Source organism: Ipomoea nil, unplaced genomic scaffold (assembly GCF_001879475.1).
Source record: "Ipomoea nil cultivar Tokyo-kokei standard unplaced genomic scaffold, Asagao_1.1 scaffold1421, whole genome shotgun sequence".
Taxonomy (NCBI): Eukaryota; Viridiplantae; Streptophyta; class Magnoliopsida; order Solanales; family Convolvulaceae; genus Ipomoea; species Ipomoea nil.
Genome location: NW_017617849.1, coordinates 5,787,257 through 5,807,847, shown reverse-complemented (window position 1 = coordinate 5,807,847; position 20,591 = coordinate 5,787,257). Strand labels below are relative to the sequence as shown.

At 35.0% G+C, this 20,591-nt stretch overlaps 3 protein-coding genes across 8 annotated transcripts; 1 reads left to right on the top strand and 2 right to left on the bottom strand.

The window, feature by feature from the left end:
* The first annotated feature begins 3,367 nt into the window (after positions 1-3,367).
* Positions 3,368-5,001, top strand: LOC109188128 (probable E3 ubiquitin-protein ligase XERICO). 2 transcript variants are annotated; one of them, XR_002055358.1, is made up of 4 exons: positions 3,369-3,477; positions 3,675-3,746; positions 4,229-4,891; positions 4,973-5,001. XR_002055358.1 is itself a non-coding variant. In XM_019338666.1 (3 exons), the coding sequence occupies exons 1-3, from the start codon at positions 3,415-3,417 to the stop codon at positions 4,703-4,705; spliced, it is 612 nt and encodes a 203-aa protein (XP_019194211.1). In that variant the 5' UTR covers positions 3,368-3,414; the 3' UTR covers positions 4,706-4,925. The 2 variants fall into 2 exon arrangements, 1 of the variants encoding a protein (XP_019194211.1); XM_019338666.1 differs by lacking the exon at positions 4,973-5,001 and having other exon boundaries at positions 3,368-3,477; positions 4,229-4,925.
* Positions 5,002-5,404: 403 nt separating this feature from the next.
* On the bottom strand, positions 5,405-7,767 carry LOC109188127 (U-box domain-containing protein 2). The gene is made up of 2 exons (XM_019338665.1): positions 7,342-7,767; positions 5,405-6,477 (listed from the first exon to the last, which is right to left on the bottom strand). Exons 1-2 carry the CDS (start codon positions 7,710-7,712, stop codon positions 5,652-5,654), a joined length of 1,197 nt encoding a protein of 398 aa, XP_019194210.1. The 5' UTR covers positions 7,713-7,767; the 3' UTR covers positions 5,405-5,651.
* A 3,918-nt stretch (positions 7,768-11,685) lies between these two features.
* On the bottom strand, positions 11,686-19,941 carry LOC109188352 (GBF-interacting protein 1-like). 5 transcript variants are annotated; one of them, XM_019338989.1, is made up of 13 exons: positions 19,519-19,939; positions 18,814-18,857; positions 18,202-18,304; positions 17,215-17,332; positions 16,842-17,034; positions 16,676-16,805; positions 16,382-16,558; positions 15,376-15,763; positions 14,980-15,006; positions 14,568-14,868; positions 13,852-14,013; positions 12,847-13,335; positions 11,686-12,539 (listed from the first exon to the last, which is right to left on the bottom strand). In XM_019338989.1, the coding sequence occupies exons 1-13, from the start codon at positions 19,721-19,723 to the stop codon at positions 12,264-12,266; spliced, it is 2,613 nt and encodes an 870-aa protein (XP_019194534.1). In that variant the 5' UTR covers positions 19,724-19,939; the 3' UTR covers positions 11,686-12,263. The 5 variants fall into 5 exon arrangements, with proteins under 5 accessions (XP_019194534.1, XP_019194536.1, XP_019194535.1 ...); XM_019338991.1 differs by lacking the exon at positions 13,852-14,013 and having other exon boundaries at positions 19,519-19,941; XM_019338990.1 differs by lacking the exon at positions 14,980-15,006.
* Between the last annotated feature and the right edge of the window lie 650 nt (positions 19,942-20,591).

The window sequence follows — 20,591 nt, the reverse complement described above, 5'->3', positions numbered from 1 at the left end:
GTAATCCCATTGTTTTTCCAATGAGACAAATGCTATTAAAAAATCTTTCAAAACTCAATTTAAAATCAATTTATCATTCACACATTATCAAGGTATAATAATATATAAAATATATAATTTCAATTAAAAGAATCTAAATTCACTTTCACCTGACTTAAATTAAAATGGACCCTACTCAAATTATTATATTAAATTGGACACTTAATTTTACCAACAATAAGGTGATGGAGTTGGACACGTATGTAAAGTTAGGTAGCTAGAAGTGACGTAACGGCAGCAAGCTATGTATAAGTTGTTATGTTGGCACATGGGCATATACTAATACTAGTACGTACTAGTTTATAAAACAACACAGCCTCGCCTCTCCCATATATGCATTCTTTTCATTTTTCTCAGCTTTCCCTTTTAGGTACACATACATATATGTATGATTGTGCACACACATAAGTGTATTTTTTTTTTTTTAAAAAAAAAAAATTTATCATATATCTTAATTTTTTAAAAAATATAATGAAAAGAAAAAAAAATTTGCTCAACTTTTACCTGAATCAATCCAGGAGGAAGTAGGGGTGTGGTTGAGTGGAAGAGACTCGTTCATCCTTAACTAAAGGTCAATAGTTAAATTTTCAAACCAGCTGTTCCATCCAAAATAGATGTCTAGTCACTGCGTTCGACGGTAGAAACTCTGGTTACATCCAATATATATATAATGTGATTCTTGAATAGCTAATGTCACAAGATAGACTTTATTCAAGATGTACACTCAATTAATAATTGCAGATTTTTTCGTAAATCAAAATACTAACAACTTACCAAGTACATGAGCTACAAAATCTAAAATTAGTAGAACTATTAAGTATTAACTAAAGCAACACGATAATCTTCGGCAATTAGTTAGCCATTCTATTTTTTTTTTTTAAGAATTAAATTAATTAGGACATTAATCATTATTTATATTTATATTAATAAAATAGAAATGCAATGAATGTATGAGAAAATATTCGATGAAATCGATGTCCAGAAATGAATGAAGGGTATACATACACAACAAACGTGGAGCTCTTCAGCCTTCAGGTATAATTAATTAATGAAAGAGAAATTGTTTTCAAAAAATCTATAGAAAATCTTCAGCAAATATTGTATGGTTATTAACCTACATACCTCTTTGAATTGGTCCTGCCCATCCATTAATTCTAAATACGAATGGGTCCTTTTAAGATTTTTTTCTCTCAACAATTTTGTAGTTTATATATATATGGAATGGATAAGGTGCAGGTGGTGCTTTTCGTGCGGTTATGCGAGTGGATTCACATTAAGCATTACACTGGCGCATTTTAAGTACACAACACATACACATTAAACACACAAACAAAATACATTCAAAACACAAATTCATGCACCTTAAGGACAAAAGTCACACATCTTAAGTACAAAACTCACGCACATTAAGCACAAAAACACACTCACCTTAAGTTTTAACAACAACTCACATTAAGTACACACTCACGCACATTGAGTACAAAACGCACGCACCTTAAGCACAAGACTCACGCACCTTAAGCACAAAACTTATGCACTTTAAAGTTTTAACAACAACTCACAAAGCAACTCACATTAAGTACACACTCACGCACATTAATCACAAAACTCACACACATTAGGCACAAGACTCACGCACTTTAAGTACAAAACTCACGCACATTAAGCATTACACACTCATGCACATTAAGCACAAATCTCACGCACCTTAAGCACACGACTCACGCATATTAAGTACAAAACTCACACATATTAATCACCCACACAACTACACGGAAAGTATTCACCCGCACCTGAAACTTAAACATATATATATACACACACACACACCAGTCTTGAGAAATGAGAATGAATCTAAGTAATTAATTAGAAAAAAATACAATGACATTTTTGTAATATGTAGAACTTTCATTGCATCATATAGGAAGAAGACAACATTGGGAAAGCCATGTTAAAATGAGTAAAATTTTAAATAAAAGATGTGGTGACATTTTTATAAAGGTTTATGCTACACACTTCATTATGTGGCAAAATCCTAGCCATTAGTAAAATTAAAATTAAAATTATAAAAAGAAAACTAATGTCTAGGATTTTGACACATCATGATGTAGTTATTTTGTGAGTGGTAATCGTAGAGGTGTCTAACATTTTTATTTTGTAAATATGCAAAAGTTTTTCATCATTTAGGATGAAATCGTGAGAAAATATCTATTGTTTTGATGTAAATACGCATGAACAGATTAGGAAGGATAAATAATATTTTTTGATATATTAAATTTTTCAACTTATGTTAGACTAATCCTAAATCCTCAGAACTTATCTTCGCATGTACACTCTGTACACAAAGAATTTTACTGATCCATTTTTCAGATTTTGATTCTTTCAATGATCCCATATTTAAAAAAAAAAAAAAGTATATAATTATATACGCTCTATTGCTCTAAACACGGATTGTTATAACTAAAAAGAATGCAGCATAACTAATTTTTGTTTATTTTTTATTTTCCTGAAGAATTAGATGGGAAAAGATTAAGATGGTATTGGGCCACATCCTGCATAAAAGTGGCCACTAAGTGCAACTAATTAGGAAGAGATAAGTATCCTTATGACGTAAGAAATGTGGTGTTTTATATCATGATTAAGAAAAGACATGAGAGACATTGACCAAACTCAAGTTCTTTCTTTCTTTCTTTCTTTCTTTCTTTCTTCATCGTCTCTGATCTGTATCTGAAACTCCATTAATTTGTGTCTGCAAGTCCTCCTCAAACCCACAAGAAACATTAATTTCAGCAAACTGACGAATGTGTGGAGGGGCCTGAGAGCGTTTTATGGCATAAATGCGAGGGGGGGTGGTCTCTTTAGGTTGATGAGAGGTCCCCATCATTAGCCATTATCAATACAATACACAACACCACTCCTTTGAGATCGTACCACCCTTCTACCCTTCTTCTCCAATACTAAAAGTAGTCATTTTATCAAGTTCTTGTATTGTAAAAGCCCTCCAAAATCTCCTGAGTAAGTCCCCCAAAACACCCACCTTTTTTTCTTGATCTTCCATTAATACTTGTTCTCTTTTCCTTTTGGTTCATGGGAGTCTTTCAATTTTGCTATTCTGGGATATTAATGCCTCATTTTCTGTTGCATTTCTTGATGGGTTTCACATGGGGGGAAGTGAGAATATGATCTGTGATTGGATCTCAGGTTCTTGTACTTTTGATGGCTGTCAACTTTTAGTGACTGTAGTGGTTCACCAGTCTTTCAAGTCTTGGATCTGTGTGTACTGCACAGGGTAGAAAATGAAATAAGATTAAAGTTGGGGTTTTGTTGATGAAATGCCTTTCTTTTTTAGTTTATATATATATATCTTGAATTTCCATGATTGAATTAGGGCTTTTGCTTCATCATATTCCCTTTCCCTCACCTGCTCTGTTCACTGAGGTGGGTTCCACATCACATGTGGGTGTTAGGCCATCCATATCTGTATGCCTCTACCTTGAATGATACCTTCTGTGACCATAGTATTTCTTTCATATAAGGAAGATGCCACTTTTATCTGCAAGAGTCTGATTGGCTCATTGGTGTGAGCTTTTTCTGTGTTTCTTATATGGTTTCCATTTTCTGCCTTCCCTTTGCAGATCCTTTGTATCCAGCTTGTTCTCACAGGTTTTTGCCCAGAGGAATCTGCATACTCAGCTTTACAAGCCACAATAAGGTAAAATTTTTAATCTTAATTTCTCACTGCTATTCATTGATCCAATCTTAGTGTTGTTTATGGTTCCCTTTTGGCCCCTTTGTTGCTTGGAGAGATTAATTTGATTTCTATGCTCCATATTTGGTCATCCTGTTTCTATCTTTCTTCTAGCATAATCCTTAAAAAGGTTCGATTTTTGTGGTTGGATTCCAAGTTTATAACGTTTTCCCATTCTTGTTTGCTGATTATGTTGATGAATATGCAATATCTGCAATAGAATTTACTCGATCTTCTACTTCTCAACGAGGGAAATATATTGATCAAGATCCCTTTCCAAGTATCAAATCTGGGATAAGAATTGAGTGTTTCAACCTTTAGTTGAAAATAGATGCATTTTGAAAGTTTTCTTTCCCTTAGTGGTATAAGTTTTCTTTCGGTTAATGCTTAGTTATTCGAACTTATCTTCGTATTTTCCAAGATTCAATGGTTTCATTGACTAGGTTGAAGTCGATTATGGGTCTCTCAACTTATCCTACTCCAACGGATGCTGGTGTGCTATGCGTGATACTGGTGAACACCGCCATATCCATCTCCATCGTGAAGGAGATAGTCCGGTCAATCCTTCATGTCATTGGCATCCGGATAGCGTCCTGGGAGGAGTACAACGTTGAAGGGCCGTTGGACGGTTTTGAATGTCGGGGAGCTCCCTCGGAGGCTTACATGGAGGAGTTCCGCAGCAGAAATCCTGCAGTCCCGTATGATTCGATCTGCTGCATCTCGGAGCACCTGGAGCAAAAGTGCTCTGTCTGCCTCTCGGAGTTTGCGCCAGATGCAATGGTAAACCAGTTGTCTTGCGGGCATGTTTTCCACGCGATGTGTCTCGAGAAATGGCTCAAGTATTGGAATGTTACGTGCCCCCTCTGCCGGAATTACATTATGCCTCTGGACGAGGATGGTGACACTGCTCCGATGTGAGTGTTTTTTTTTGTGGCTGTGTACGATGTTTGTGGGAGTTTGTATGTATAGAGCACAGCGTGGTAGTGTACAGGCTGAGTGTTTTTAGTAGCTTGTGTACTTGTGTTTTCTGGCGATGTTTGCGTCCTTTCACAGTGACGGGTCTCTTGTGACCAGAACTCTATACATTGCCGGATATGTACTATGGAAAATACTATTCCTACTCCCAACTTTTACTTCATCTCACAAAATTTTGATATTCACATTTTCATTTTAAGACCCCTAGGAATCGCTCCTTAAAGATTTTCTTTTCTCCATTTCTTTCTTTTGCATATAATCAACACAACACATTCGAGGCAATTCCAACCAAGTTAGTTGTTGACTTGGTCTATAACATTATAAGTTTGACTTCTAGTAGGAGCGACATATGAATCTTCTTGGTTTGAGTATTGAGTTGATTAGCTATGAATAACATGGACTGGTTTATTTTCCTTGTGGTTACCGGTTAAAGTCACAAAATGAAATTTACCTTGTGTAAACCTTCAAATAATGATTGCGATTGTGGGTTTTTCTCGTCAATCAAACGGACATTCAACTGCTCAGAAAGATAGTAAGATACACAAAATTTAAACCAAGAAAATCATAAAATGTTCTCAAACCAGCATAACAAAAACAGAAAATACTTCAAATCGCGGCAGAAGGGAAATGGAAGAAGAGGGGTAGGCGAATGTACAAGAAGCAAAATCTTTACACAAACTCATCTGCGTTAGAGAGATATACAACGCACATTGCGCCATTTGAGGTCATAAAATCACCTCAAATGGCGCAGTGTTATACTGTATTTGCCATAACAGTGTAGACTATCTAAGAGATTAGTAGTAGTATATGACGACACGTCGATAGTGAGCTAAAATTGCAGGATAGTGAACATACTGAGATAAAATTTCGGCTGGGCTGAAATGGTTTCTCATACTGACATCTTTGAAGAAGGTGTACAAGAGGATGCCCGTAGCTGTATTCGGCTCATGCTCATCTCCATGCTTCTATGAACCATGTCTTGCAATAATCTCTTGGCTGTTTCGGCAGCTTTATCTGCTCCATCGACATGTGCAGCAAAGTCGTAAACTATTCTCTCCAGCATCGAGCATGTCAGTCTCTTTTCGGGAGGGGAATTGCGAAGCAAGTCCAGAAGAGTTCGAGCTCTCTGCTGGCCTAAGGGAGTGCCTTCTGCAGTTAAACGTAAAAGACCTGGAATTGCCCCTTCTTTGAGTATGAGCTCCCTATACTTGTCTCTGCAGCTCTGGCACAACGATAGCAAAGCTCCAACTGCGTGTTCTGTACTAACAAGAGATCCGTCTTCAACTGTCTCTACCAGTGTTAGTATCCCACCGTCTACATTTGTAATCGCAATCCTTCCTTCATCAGAATTGGAAAGGATTTCAAGAAGAACTGTGGTTTTCTCAGCAAACTTGGAGTATTTCTTGCATTCTTTTAGAAGATTTATCAGAGGGGGCACCACTTTAGCATCAAGAACCAGCTTAGGATCTTCTTCACTGGTGGAGAGATTGTGGAGAACTGTGACAGCATCAACTCTTCCTTGAACACTACCGGAGCTGAGCATCTGAGTGAGAAGCGGTGCAACTCCAGATCCTGCTATAGCTGGCTTGTTGGAATCAGCTGTTGACAAAGTCAGAATAGCAGCCGTTGCCAATTCCCGCAAGTGACCATCTTGACACTTCAGAAGCTCCACAAGAGGCGGGATAGCACCAGTTGAAACTATCCCGACCTTGTTTCTGGTAAACATTTAAAAGAATGAATATAAATTGACTGGAGTGGATTAAGCAGATAGTTCAAGGCCTGGTAGATTAAAAAAAAAAACAAAACAAAACAAAACAAAACTGAAGAAATCATCTGACTGCACCAAGCAAGGAGGTGCAGAACCAACTATAAGGAACAAAATAAATCATGGATATAAACATGACATATAACTACTTACTTACAATAGTAGCCAAGAACCAACAAGTTAACACTTAAATCTATGTGCAAGAAAAATGAAACAGAAACCATTCTGAACCACGAATATGAATCTAGACAATAATAGAATTGAATCGTGGTATTATTTTCTGCAAAAAGTGATGATATATGTCTTGTATGTCTATATATATATAACTCTAGTCCAGGGTGAAAAAGATATTAGAATTTATAAATATTTTATTATACAATTATGATTTCCACCATACAACTCAAGCCCACAACAAATTTTCAATGTAAGATAACTTTAAGTTCAGCTCATGTGTGATATTCAATATATGGTGTAAAGGTATTAATTGACATAAACTCAATTCAATTCAATAATATGGATTTTTTTATCCAGTTGAGCTAAGTGCAATCAATATGAACGGTGCAAAAGTTTCAATTGTACTTAGAAATTAGCACTAATTGACATGAGTTTCAATGCGATAAGATGGATTAGTCGATTGATTTCAACTTCAGGCCAAACCCTAGAGATTTTAGTATTTCTAATAGAAGAGGAAAAACACAGGAATTTCAATCTACTAAGCTCCAGATCCAATCTAATGCATGCGTAATATTAAATCCACTACACAAAAATCTAAAGGGGATGATATTGGAGAGCAAAAGTGGAGGGGAATACAGACCGGTCGTTACGGACTGCAAGATTAAGGAGGGCGAGAAGAGCGGCCTCGCGGGCGGGCAGAGAGGAGGAGGAGGGGCAGAGCATCTGGACGAGAGGCGGAATGACGCCGGCGGCGGCGAAGCGGGAGCGAGTCTTGGTGGAGGAAGGAGACTTCCTGACCAGCTTCCGGATGTCCCTCGCCGCTTCAATCTTCGCCTCCTCCGAGTCTCCGGCGCTCCTCAGCCTCTCCGCCAGCTCCTCGATTATACTCTTGTTGCTTCTGCCGTTATTACTATTCTTGTGCTTGCTCAGCTCCTCCTGCTCCTCGCATTTCAACTCCTCTTCCGGCTCCACCATCCTTAAAACTTCCATTACTGAATCCTCATCTTCCATCTCCCTCTCTCTATCTCTCCCTCATTTACAGAGGAGTTTATTCATAAACTTTTGTGTATTTATAAAAAGGCCAAATGATGAAAATATTAAACAGCACGAAACTTTTGTCTTTTTGTCTTTCCGCCCATTTTAGCAGACTTCTAATACGGGTAGCTATTAGGCGTATGAATTAGCCAATTACCTGTTAATTGGTTATGATTTGATTTAATGAAAGTTTCGTTGGTTTTCAAAATAAAATAATATATATATAGTATATTATATAGAGTATTTATTCAAAATATCTATCATGTATAAAAGTTACCAGGTATATATTACACCGGTAATATTTTTATAGTCATTATGACGTGACATTTTTATAAATGAAATAATAATTATTTACAAATTTGTAAAAATGTTTTGATTTATTTTTATTTATAGTAATATGTATGGTATTTTAATTTTGGTGTTTGTGTATACTTCTTTCGTTTTGAGAACATATATAGATAATTAGACTTGGTATTGTTGCCTTTTGTACCCATTGTAATGAAGCATGCATGTTACTTGGTATTGTCAAAAACTAAAGCTAAGAATACCTTATATAATCAAGTATAATATGTCTCTGATTATACAGAGTGGGTGTTTGGTAAATAGTTGTTAGTTGATTGAGGTAGCGAGTTTGACTAGTTAATAGCATTAGCTGATTGTAGAAAAATGTTTGATAAATTAGTAGTTAGCTGATAACTGATTACATACAAAATGATTTTCTTAAAAAGTTAATTGAAAAAGCTGCTCCCAGTTTTTTGAATTTTAACGTTTTGAAGCAATAAGTTTTTACAAAAAAATAATTAATCAAACACTCATATTTACTGTTTATCCAAGTCAAACAGCTAATAGTGTCAAACAAGTTAAAGTTAACTGATAAACTAACTATGTTATCAAATATGGTTGTATAAAAAGTACTAGTATTGATCAATATATTTTAAAAAATCATATAAATAAACCCAATTACTATACCATACCAACTTGAGTAGCTGACAACTTGTGTACCTTAGCTTTTTATTAGTTCATTCAAAGAACACAAAAAAGTCTTTTTTTTTTTTGAGAACCAAAAAAAAAAAAAAAAGTATCATAGCTAGTACTTAAAAATGATGTATACAGCCTGCAGGCCATTACAAATTGTACAACCGGCACTTATGTGAAGTATTGAAATCTTTAAAGCAAGTTGCATATTCAAGATATAATCTTTAAGCATGTTGCATATTTAAGATATATATATATAGAGAGAGAGAGTATTCAACTGCATGATGATTAGTGGTAATAATATTTTAAGCAATCATGGTTTAGGAAACTTTGTCATGAAAGAAAGGGCAGAGGAAATAAAGCATAATTCTAATACTTGAATGTCACAAGTTTGATTATTGGCAAGATTCTTTTGGTCGAATTTGTCACACAATGTCTTCTTAGTGTAGTTTACGCCTGCATCAGGTTTGATAATCACAAAATTTTAAATTCGATTACTATTGGGAGCAACTATTATTTGTTTGAACCAGTCAATTATGGACAACCTAAGATAGTTTATATCATTGTGATATTTTACGTGCTAGAGTGACAATGTGAAATTTATTTCGTGCACATCCTCAATTAATGGTGACAGAAAAAATAAGTTTTCCTCGTTATTCTATTAAAAAAGTAATTAATATATTAATTAGCGGACCAAACTAAAGTACTCATTGAGGGCATTGAGGAGGTATATATTGTGGGGTGGGTGGTCCCTGATGTAACCCTAATTTTCTTGTCTTAGGTGAGGAAGAAACCACACCTGTACAGTGAAATGGAGATTGAACCTAAAAGCCAATTCAAGCAAGCCCAAACAAAAACATATTGCTAATCAAACTTTTGCAGTGATTGTTGTATGCGCTCATCGTACCAGCTGTACTCCTGTTCTTTTAACCTAATCTTAATTGAATTGGGTGATTGATTGTGTTTTGAATTATTGAATGAATTTGACGTCACCCCCTATGATCAATCACCTATTATATGCCAAAATTTGTGTTAGTGACAAAGGATTTTGTGTCGTCTAGGAGTATCATTTTAATTTATTGATTGATGATACTTCAGTGAAAACAAAATGCAATCGTTCAGTTTGTAATTAAGTTATCATCGATGTACAAGTGAATCATCAAATACTATATATATATATATATATATATATATATATATATATATATATATAGAGAGAGAGAGAGAGAGAGAGAGAGAAAGGCATGATAAAATGAGAATAAAGTGTGTATGAACCCTTCGTCTATCTTGGTTCATCAATGTTTGAGTGTTTTAAGTTCTTTTTATTTTATTTTTTAAAAAAATTGTTTAATTTTTTTTTTATAACTTAATAATTATAAATTATTTAATATTTAATAGTTAATACTAAAATATTAAATATTAATTTAAAAAGCATTTAGAGTTTGAACAAATTAGAGTTATTTCGTTCCAAACGATATCGTTTTGAGTGAAATAACTCATTTAAAAAAAATAATAAACAATAGCTAATCGGCTAACAAGGTGACCTAGTCGGTGCTTAGGAGGCCTAGTCGGCGCCTAAGAAGCCTAGGCGACCAATTACCTAAATTAAACTATCGATTATGATGATACGCTAGGTGGTCAGTGCCTAAACGACACTGATAAATTCTAAAATAAGCTTTATCATACAAAATCATAATACATATATCGTTGTGATGTCCATCAAATATATATATTCAATTGTCAAAATCTTGTTATGTGATACAAAAGGTTCATTGTTCTAGTTGTATACGTAATAATTGTAACTATGTATACGTGTGTATGTGACACGTTTAAGGAGAATAAAAATTGAATTCGAAATGACTTATATAATGTTTTAAGGTTTATCCATGTAATTGGACGTACCATAAAATACGACTCTTGGTAATACTGTCACTATATAAATGAGTAATAGATAATGCTAGTTCGAATAACCAAATTGTATATAAGAAGTAGCATTTAATATATATAATTTTATTTTATTAACAGTTAATAAATAGTAGCTACAAACATTCAAAAAAATAAATAAATAGTAGTTACAAACTTTCTCGTAAATCAAAGGATTAATTTAACTCATACCACCATTACATGCTACAAGTCAAATTACTTAATACGAAATTTCATTAATTTTTTTAAGTAAATAAAATTTTTAAAATACATATACTATAAGAAGATATTCTGTTATTTTTTATGTCTTACATTTTTTTTATTACAAGGGAAGGAGGACGCTCAAACTATTCCATTAGACTCGAACCTATCACCTCCCACTTAGGGGAGTAATCTTTGATGTCCTATATAATATAAACATGATTAATCTGTAATTTTAATTGAGTGATTAATAAAAATTGTGATCAGATAAAAAGAATACGAATGAATTAAATAAGTATAGGCATTAATATAATGCATTATTGAGTGTCGTGTCACGTGTGAGTAGATTGCGCCGTTCATTACGAAATAGGTGGCCGGGAAATGGAATGACCAAATAACAATCAACAAGTGAACCAACCAATCAAAGTCATATGGATACTTTAGCATTGAATTGCATACCATATTGTATTTATCCACTTCTAAGTCTATATCTGACCGAGGATGTTCTTGTATAATGTTGGAATTTCCACCCCCAATTAAAAATAATAATAAATTAAAGAAAGGTAGCTAAAATCAATCAAGACCATATTTCCAATAATCCAACCGAATTGTCGCATAAAGACCTTGAATAGCTGAATGTGTTAATCCCAATGAAGGGTTGGAAATTTACTATTAAAAATTAAAAAGAAAAAAAAGTGTCAAATGGTCATTGAATTTGTACTATTTATGCAATTCAACCATCCAACAAAAAAAAAAAAAAAAAAAAAAAGTACAATTGAACCATCTTGTGATGAATATTAAAGTCAACGCTAAACCGCGAGGATAGAAGAGAACCACAAAATCCATAGGCTTTGCATTGTTCCAACAACATGTACATCTTTCCTTGAACACACAAACATGAACCAACAACAAAAGCTGCATTTTACTCATAACAAAACCAATTACAACACATCCGGGTACATCCCTTCTTGCTGTCAAAATTAACCTTTTTACAAGTGACAATGAAGCAAAACAAAGAATGTGCCTAAACAATAGACATCCTAGACTCCAAAAAAAAAAAAAAATGTTGCTTTCCTGAGGGCTAACCTTCCAGAAGGGAAAAGATACTGAATGTAATATAGGAATGTCCAACTTTCACAGATATCCAAGTAATCTGAAGGTTCAGAGGGGCTAACAAATGCCCGGGAAAAACAATTCACATATACCTGTTAAACGAAGTCTAACTGTCATCAATCGTTGCGGGAGGATTACACCCTTTGAATCCAGCCAACTATTTTCTTTTTTCTTTTCCCTTGTCCGTTTGGATGCCTTAATCATCATTTTACACTAAACCTGCAGTAAATGATATACCATCATGCAGTTTCTTCCAAGTTGCAAAAACGCTGGATTGGCATTTCTTGTTTCCAGTTTGTGAAACAATACTATTCCTTAGAAGTTGTTTGGCCAGTTAAGTTGAGAATACTGTGGTTGTTGATAGACAGTAGCTGTCGGTCCCACCATATCAACGGCACCAGCCATGGGTGGGTGAAGAAGAGTGGGGTTATTAACTGGAGGTACTGGATGATAAATACCGGCAATGGTTCCATGCCCAGGCTGTGTGGGTGTAAACGCCACGTGACTCTGAGGAAGATTGTAGAAAGAACTAGCCTGCAAGCTAGATACATCTCGACCAGGTGGAGTAATCCAGACACCAGACCCCTCATTCTGCAAGGATCAAATTAAACCGCCTTGATAATTAATCAGCAATTGATATTTAAAATTTCAATTAGAACAAATTCTACACACAAACTTCAACCAACACAGTCAAAATGCTCTTTCGATCATGTAAAAGCCCCATAACGCAACATCAGCAATTAGTCAATGGCTAGTTGGCCAATCTTTCTTTTCATTTCCCTTCCCAAATGACCCTACCCTTCCATGAACTAAATGACACGGCTCCGAAAGGAAAAACATACATGGGAAATAGAAAAGAAGGTATGTACATAGAAATTCTAATGTAACTTAAACCAACCTGCTGCGCTGTGTTATAAACACTACTCTCCTTCAATTGAGATGCAGAAAGATCTTCATTAGATGTTGGATTCCCTGCTGTTGCTACGGAAGGAGGATTATAATTAGCTGTTGATGAGCCGTATGGTCCATAGCTACCAGGAAGTCCAACATGAGTTGAATTTGGCACATTAGCTCCCTGCTTATATTGTGAAAGTGAATACTTGGCAGCTGCTGCTGGCGGTGGATAAACACTGCCAGCCAGGGGTTGCTGAGGAAATGCACCATTGCTCAGAAATTGATGTACTACTGGTGGTGGAACAAAAAATGGTGAAAAATAGTGACCATAAGGAAAATAATTTGGCAGGTAGTGGGTAAGGTGCATCCCAGATGGTTGTCGGTATACTGCAAGAGGGGGTTGAGGTACAGCTAGAGAACTTTGTAGAAGCCCAGCAGTTTGAGTCACAAGTGATGCAGCAGCTGCTGTAGTTAAGGCCAGAGGGTTGGCACCCTGTAATCAATTTAAATATACTTAAGTAAGCATATGTATGCTAATCCGTCAATTTATATATACTTTTTTTGAATGTTACTGGCTCTATTACAATGTAGTATCTGTTCATATACTTAAGTAAGCATATGTATGCTAATCTATCATCTAATTAACAAAAGTTGAAACTTGAAATCAGAAATAGAACAAATATATTATAAATTCTTTAGATTTATTCTATTTACAAAGTAATTTGCAAAAATAAAAAATACAGAATAATTAAAAGGCCAAAATTTGTTGCAACTTATAATTGGAAAAAGGTTTTTGTTTCATACTTCCTACAAAATGGAGGCCATTTGAGACTTTATGTATGTGAAAGAATAAAAGGGATTTAGTGTATTCAGTGTAAAGAACTGTACAAATATCTACTATTTACTCCATCCAGTCCTCCCCCTTTAATTTCCCAGACCAAAAAAAAAAAAAAAAAAAAAAACAGAATAAAGGAATAAAGATAAGAAAAAGTTTTGATAATTGTCAAACCTCTTGATTAGATTGTGTAGTTTGTGTGGATATATTTGCAACATTTCCATTGTACTTGGCCTGAACACCTGCTGAATGGAAGGGTGAAATGCGGCCATCACCATCCCCACTAGACCGACAGAATTGAGGATAGTAGCTTGTTTGATCAAATGGTTGTGGAACCTAGACAGATAAGTTAATAGATTTATAGATTTGGTGCTTGTTTGGCCCAAGTAGATAAAAGGTAAAAGGATCTATTTTAAAAAGAGCATATAAATAAGAACATTTCAGAATATATTTCTTGTAATTATTTAGAATCAATAAGTCTAATTTTGGAATATAATATAATTTCATTAACAGGTTTGTGTCTCTCCAAAAAAAAACTTTTCAAATTAGCTTCAACTTGAGGCTTCCCACAAAAAAGGAGGCAAATAGCCTTTCTTCTACTTGAAAGAGCACTTTGTGAAAAACATTGTTTGGTCCAGCTTATTGCCTCTTGGAGTAACTTTGTGGAAAACAATGTTTGTCCTAGCAAAGAACTATTTTCAACCCCAGGTGCTCCCCACATGCCATTGGCAAATGTGGGGAGCCATATACAGTTCATTTCAGATATTCTCTAAAGCTAAGGATTATAATCAAAAGACCAGGTCGACATTTTAAAGGAAATTTATGTAAATGGAGCCACATAAGTATATAACCAGAGAACATATCATGAAGACCAGAGAAAGGAGACTTACAACAACATTTGGAAGCTGTGGAATGTCACAAGCCTGAGATTCAGAGTTTTCAAGAGGTCCAAGCTGACTGCCTAGTTTTGGTGGCATGATGTCATAACTGTGGTTAGGGGATGTCTGCACAATGGAATATTGATGATCACCATGCACATTCTCTTGTTTTGATTCGTTGGATTCTGCAATAGAGGAAGAAAGCTCATCCCCCTTGGCCTTGGATAATAGATTCTCCTGCCCCTGTGAAGATGATGATGGTGGAGGATCAGGATAATCTGCCACATCTGCTATTGCCAATGCACTTCCATCACTGCACACAATCATGAAATCCACTCATTGAAAAATGCTAGGAAAGATGAGCATATAGCTGGATGTTAAAAAGAAAATATATGATAATGAGGATAAAGAATTTCAAGCTCACATAAGCTGAGCTTGTTCCCTTTGCTTCCTGAGCCCAAGTAGACAAAGATATTACAAGATAAATACATAAAAATCTTTAATTCTTTATCACACTTCCACAGTTCCAATCAAGATCTTGTTTGGTTTTGGAAACCAAGAGAAGAAAAAGGAGCAATTTCCAATTGACTTTCCATACCCTTTCTAACTTCCACTAGCCATTAAAAAATAAATAAAGTGGTGGAAGTAAAATATACTGAGTAGTTCACATCGATCAGTATCGCCACTTCTAATTTTAGGATACCAATCTCTTTTTGTCCCACTGGTGTTCTGGATACAAATATAAGTGATGCAGAGTATTTATAAACAAGAATTTGAAAATCATAGGAATTGTATTTTACTAAGGTGCAGAGAGAGAGACCTTGGAAGTTGTTCCTTTGCAGTTTCTTCAATAGCATCAGAAGTTTCAGAAAGAGATGGATTCTTATCATTCTTGGTTCCACTGTTTGAGGTTGTGTTTAAGCCATGTATAGCATCAAAGCTTCCAAAACAAAACCCAAGTTTTTCAGCTTCAGGTACATGAAGGTGATTTGGGATGATAACATGTTGAACATCCAAAATGTGAGACTCCTCAAACTTCTTTTGAAGTTCAAAACCAGCTTCATCTGCACCCATAGCAACAGGTATAGGCTGCACTTCAGCATTGGGTTCAACTGAAACTGTAGGCACTTCAGATGAAACAGCTGTAACATACACCAGAGCAGGATTTGCACTTGTAGCTTTTGGTTTCCACTCTTTAACAGGGCCAGCTGTTACAAAACACACAAAGACCAAGTTAATACAAAGTGCTTAACTTAATTCACATGAGAGTATGAGACAAATAAATAATATTAATTAATACTTACTGTACCGCATAGTGTAACTCCTAACTTATACTCCATATTCATTCATTTTCATATGACATATTGTAGATTAATAAGTATGGAGTAGCAAGGGTAGCGGACTTTCTATTTTGGATTTAACAGTCTTCATAATAAAGCAACAACACTTGAGAAGGGACACTGGACATCTTAAATTAAAACCTCACCCCAGATAAGCAATACCCTTATCATATTCCAAACTATATTCAAGAGAAGAAGCAACCTACATCGTACAAATAGGTAAACAAAAATTAATCTGTTTATATAGCATAAGAAATAAAAAGGAAAAGCTAAGATAAGTCCATACACCAATGTCCAAATTGAAAGACTAAAGCACACTACCTCTGACAAATAAGTGATAAAATGGTTTATACAGGCTGCATCCTTTGCAAGCATAAAAACTAGGCCCTTGATTATCAACCATGCAAAAGCAGCAGAATTCAACCAAGAATATCATGGATTCATGGCATAAAAATACTGTATAATTAGAATGTCAAAGCTGTATACCTTTTTGTGGCCCAGTTACCAGTAACTGATTGTTGTAATTTGATGAAAGCATACCAACAGCACTACCACCTAGAGTTGAAACAGGCTGTGAGGATTCTATAGGCAAATTCTTTCCAGGTCCCTGGGACTTGTTAGGCATTTTTCCTCGCACATTTGAGCTCCCAACCTCAGAAGTGGCTGTTTTAATAATTGACAGAAACAAGGATTATAATCTATTTACAATGTAAGGAAAAAATATCTTGATAAGATCAGAACATTAACAATGCACTTCAATTTATTGATGAAAACCTTTACCAGAAGTCACTTCGCTATCATTGGAGTTGGAAGGTAAGTGTTCATCAGGTGCATGCCTATTTCCTACTTCATGTTGAATTGCACCCATACCATCAGGCTGTGCACCTTGTGATGGGAATGGCACTGGATCAGAAGCAGAGAAATTAACTCCTGATGAAGGAAATGAGGCATTGGTAGCAGTAGAGTTACTAGGATTCTGCATTTGCTGGCCATGCATATCACTGGTCACTTGTTCAACTTTGGGGCTTTTCTTTGCATCAATAAGATGCTCTGGTTGCCCCTCCAACTTACCAGCAACAGCACCTGTAGTTGGTGCATAAGCTACACCACTAGGTTCATTAGGTGAAGCTATTGACAAGCTGAAGAAGGAAATTGGTAATAACAATGACAAAATTAGTGCATCAATAAGAAACATTGGAAGGTGATGAACAGTTTATCCAGAATATTTGCAACCATAGAAGCACAGTCTAACAGTTCAAGGAACATGGATACGAGATCAAGTAATTATAAACAAATAGCAAGGTGCACATCTGTACCACCTTGTATTATTATTCTCTGTCTGAGAACTAGGGATGGAGGTTGGGCTAATGCTCTTCTCCAAAGTTTGGCTGATTCCATTTACCTTACCAGAAATTAACTTCCTTCCACCACCGGCATCTAAAAATGTGTGCACAAATAAATATAATCAGGTTCACAGTTAAGCTTAAGCAGGGCTCATCTAGGTATCTAAAATCAAGCTAAGGTTCTTCCAGAGATACATTATCAATTTATCATATTGTGTCATCAAGAATCTAGATTACTATCAGAGTAACAATAATCAGAAAAAGGAATGCAAGTGTCTAAAACCATTGAAGCCATCTCATAGTTTACAAAAGAGAAAATTTCACTTTTGGTCTCCTGACTATTAAAATTTTCTAATTAGGTGCATGACTATGCAATTTGTATCACATTTTGTCCTGTCATCCAACTTCCCAGCCAACTATTGCCAGATTCCAGAAGGAGCACTGCATTTGATTCTTCCGTAAAGAGCACTTCTGGAAGATGCTTCTTCCGGAAGGAGCATTTCCAGCAATAGTTGACCGGGAAATTGGACAGCATGACCAAATCCAAATGTGATACAAATTACATAGTCATGCACCTAATTATAAAATTTTAATAGTCAAGGACCAAATGTGATTCATGTATAATAGTCAGAGGACGAAAAGTGACATTTATTCTTTACAAAATTATAGGAAACAATAATACAATGTAGCTTGTTGGCTTCAAAAAGAGGTGATCATAGTAAGCAGAGAGGAGTATGCTCATTTTTAACCCTTGGTTTGATGTTAAAAACTATAGTTAAAGGAAATCTCAATGATGTGCATTACAAAGGGGAAGATAATAACGGTATGATCATGAAAAAGCAAATCTTCCAAACAAAAAATATCATGAGAATGTGTACCAAAAAATCTTGAGATTTCCATATTGCTTTTTGGAAATCGTTTAGAGAAAATATCAAAGAAAAGCGTTCTAGAATGGAGGTTTACCATGAGATACATAACGAGATGAATAGTTTCCAAAGCCACCCTTATTCCCCCGCCCCTGTGTGCCTGCTTTCCGATTAAGCTCTCCATACTTATTGTTCACATTCTGAAAAGAAAAAATATATAAGCCCTTTGCAATGGAAGAAAAAGAGGGAAAATATGAGAGAAGTAAGATCAAAGTAAAAATTGAAGGCAATGAAACCATTAAAGTAAGGTGAAGTCTTATTATTCACCTCAAACCAAAGCATGTCAACCACTAAATAACATAGGGATTATGAAAGCATATGAAACTGCTAATCTGCAACTCATGCAATTTAAGACACCATATAGTTATGGACTTACAGGGGAAAAAATGAAGTGTTTTGTTTCTATAACTGATTCTACCTACAGATTGTTAGTGTGTCATGTATTCAAAGGTTACAATATATGCAATAAGGTTATAAGGATCACGAAAACGTGGCTACTTAATTACGTCAATACATTGCACAAACAATTTTTTCAAAAAAAGCCTACATGAGTTTTATCCTGCTTTAAGAAATTTACTGATAAATAGATTTGCTGTTGCTGTATGCTCGTAGGGTCTCTCAGTGGCATGTGGATAATAAAGCTATATACCTCTTTTCTCCGATCACGTTTCCTTTTTACTTCGTGAAAGGTATCTGCAACAGAAAAAATAAAATTTTATTTTGCAAGGAGAAAGAAGGCAATTAATGAAGGAAAATCATAAAAGAAAATAATATCCTTTATGCTATGGGGTTTTGGGAAAATTCTCCAACAAATTCATGGAATTCACTACAAAAAGAACTAGCAACGCATGCAAAAATGCTATGCTTCGCAAAAAAGAAGGGGAAAACAAGTTCTCCAATTGAATCAAACATAATGTTCAGAGAATTCCAGAAAGCTAAAGTAATATGAATGATTCTGAAAATGTCAAAAGTAAAAAAGCTTCTTTTTTTTCACCTGGAATCACAAAATGGTGAATACACTGTTAGCATACATTGACACCAAGCTATTTCCTTCACTTTCTTCACTCACCACACCCCCCCCCCCCCCCCCCCACTTCCAAACACTGGTGAACCTACATAATGCAGCTCAAAAACATGCATATACTCCCTAAAACCAGATAAAAATTAAGAAATCGCAATATATATGGAAAGAAATCTAACAGAAAATTGAACGTGCCAAGTAATCAAACTGTATAGTGCATACAGATCAAATAAAAAAAAATGTAAAGAGAAAACCAAACTACGCCACTCAGTAAACTAGAGAAAAAGCTGTATACGTATACACATGACGCAACCACAGAGAAAATGGACCCACCCTGAAAGATGAGCTTCTGGGTAGTCTCATTAGGATCCATGGAGCATTCTTTGAGCATCGCATATATCTCCTCCTCGCTGTGATTTCCGGTGATCTCCTTTATCTGCTGGATCGTCTTCCACACACTGCTCGGAATTGAACCCTTGCCCACCTCTGCTCCTCCAGCAACCCCACTATTGCTGTCGCTGCTGCTCATCTTCAGCATACCCCACAATCTGTGTATATACTAGCTATTTATCTGTGTATGGATCTATATTGTATATATGTATCTATATAGAAAGAGAGAGGGAAAAGAGAGATTATATGTATCTGGAGATTAAGAAGGGGCAGAGGGAAAAAGGGTTTTGAATATTCTGATCTCAAATTGCTTTTCTTTAGCTCTAAAATTTTGCAGGAGCTGAGTAAGGCTTATTTGATTTGAACCATGTAAACATATAATTATATTACTCCGTATTATATAGCATGGAGGTAAATTGGAGCAGGAAGACCTGGATTCTCCCAATACCAAGTTGACAACATTTTAGTATAATCAAATAGCCATTTTTTTGTATTCAAAAAATATCAAATTGTTTTTTTCGAAACACTTATAACTTATAACTCTTTACAATATAATATCTGCTCTATATTTTAGTACAAAAAATTAATACATATGTCTTACTATCGAGATTCGATCATGTAGTCACCATTTAAAATAGTAACAAATGTAACATTAATTAGAATTACAAGAAGCAATAATATGACAATACTCTTGTAAGGAATTACTCTTTCGGGTCCAATCATAGAGATTCAAACTCTCACATTACCGCTTTCAATTATGACCTTTTAAGTCATGCGACAAATCAACGCTAAATTCGGAGCATATATTTTGTTGCATTCCTTTTGTCATATTTTATGTGTATGATTCGATTAATGAGTTTTGAAATTATTTTGAATTCAATTTTTTATAACATTAACTTTAATATTAATATATAAAATTTATATATTTAGAAACTACATTAAAATTTATAAAACACAAAAAAAAATAATTAAAATAAATAAAGAATAAAGAATTTATTTGACCATTGAACAGTAAA

Coding starts and splice junctions, on each gene's coding strand:
- LOC109188127 (XM_019338665.1), bottom strand. CDS start 7,712: ATGGAAGATGAGGATTCAGTAATGGAAGTTTTAAGGATGGTGGAGCCG. Junction 6,478..7,341: donor CTTGCAGTCCGTAACGACCG/GTCTGTATTCCC, acceptor AATGTTTACCAG/AAACAAGGTCGGGATAGTTT.
- LOC109188128 (XM_019338666.1), top strand. CDS start 3,415: ATGATTGAATTAGGGCTTTTGCTTCATCATATTCCCTTTCCCTCACCT. Junction 3,478..3,674: donor CACCTGCTCTGTTCACTGAG/GTGGGTTCCACA, acceptor TTCCCTTTGCAG/ATCCTTTGTATCCAGCTTGT. Junction 3,747..4,228: donor ACTCAGCTTTACAAGCCACA/ATAAGGTAAAAT, acceptor GTTTCATTGACT/AGGTTGAAGTCGATTATGGG.
- LOC109188352 (XM_019338989.1), bottom strand. CDS start 19,723: ATGCTGAAGATGAGCAGCAGCGACAGCAATAGTGGGGTTGCTGGAGGA. Junction 15,007..15,375: donor GCAAAGGAACAACTTCCAAG/GTCTCTCTCTCT, acceptor ACTTGGGCTCAG/GAAGCAAAGGGAACAAGCTC. Junction 14,014..14,567: donor CACAGCTTCCAAATGTTGTT/GTAAGTCTCCTT, acceptor TTATCTGTCTAG/GTTCCACAACCATTTGATCA.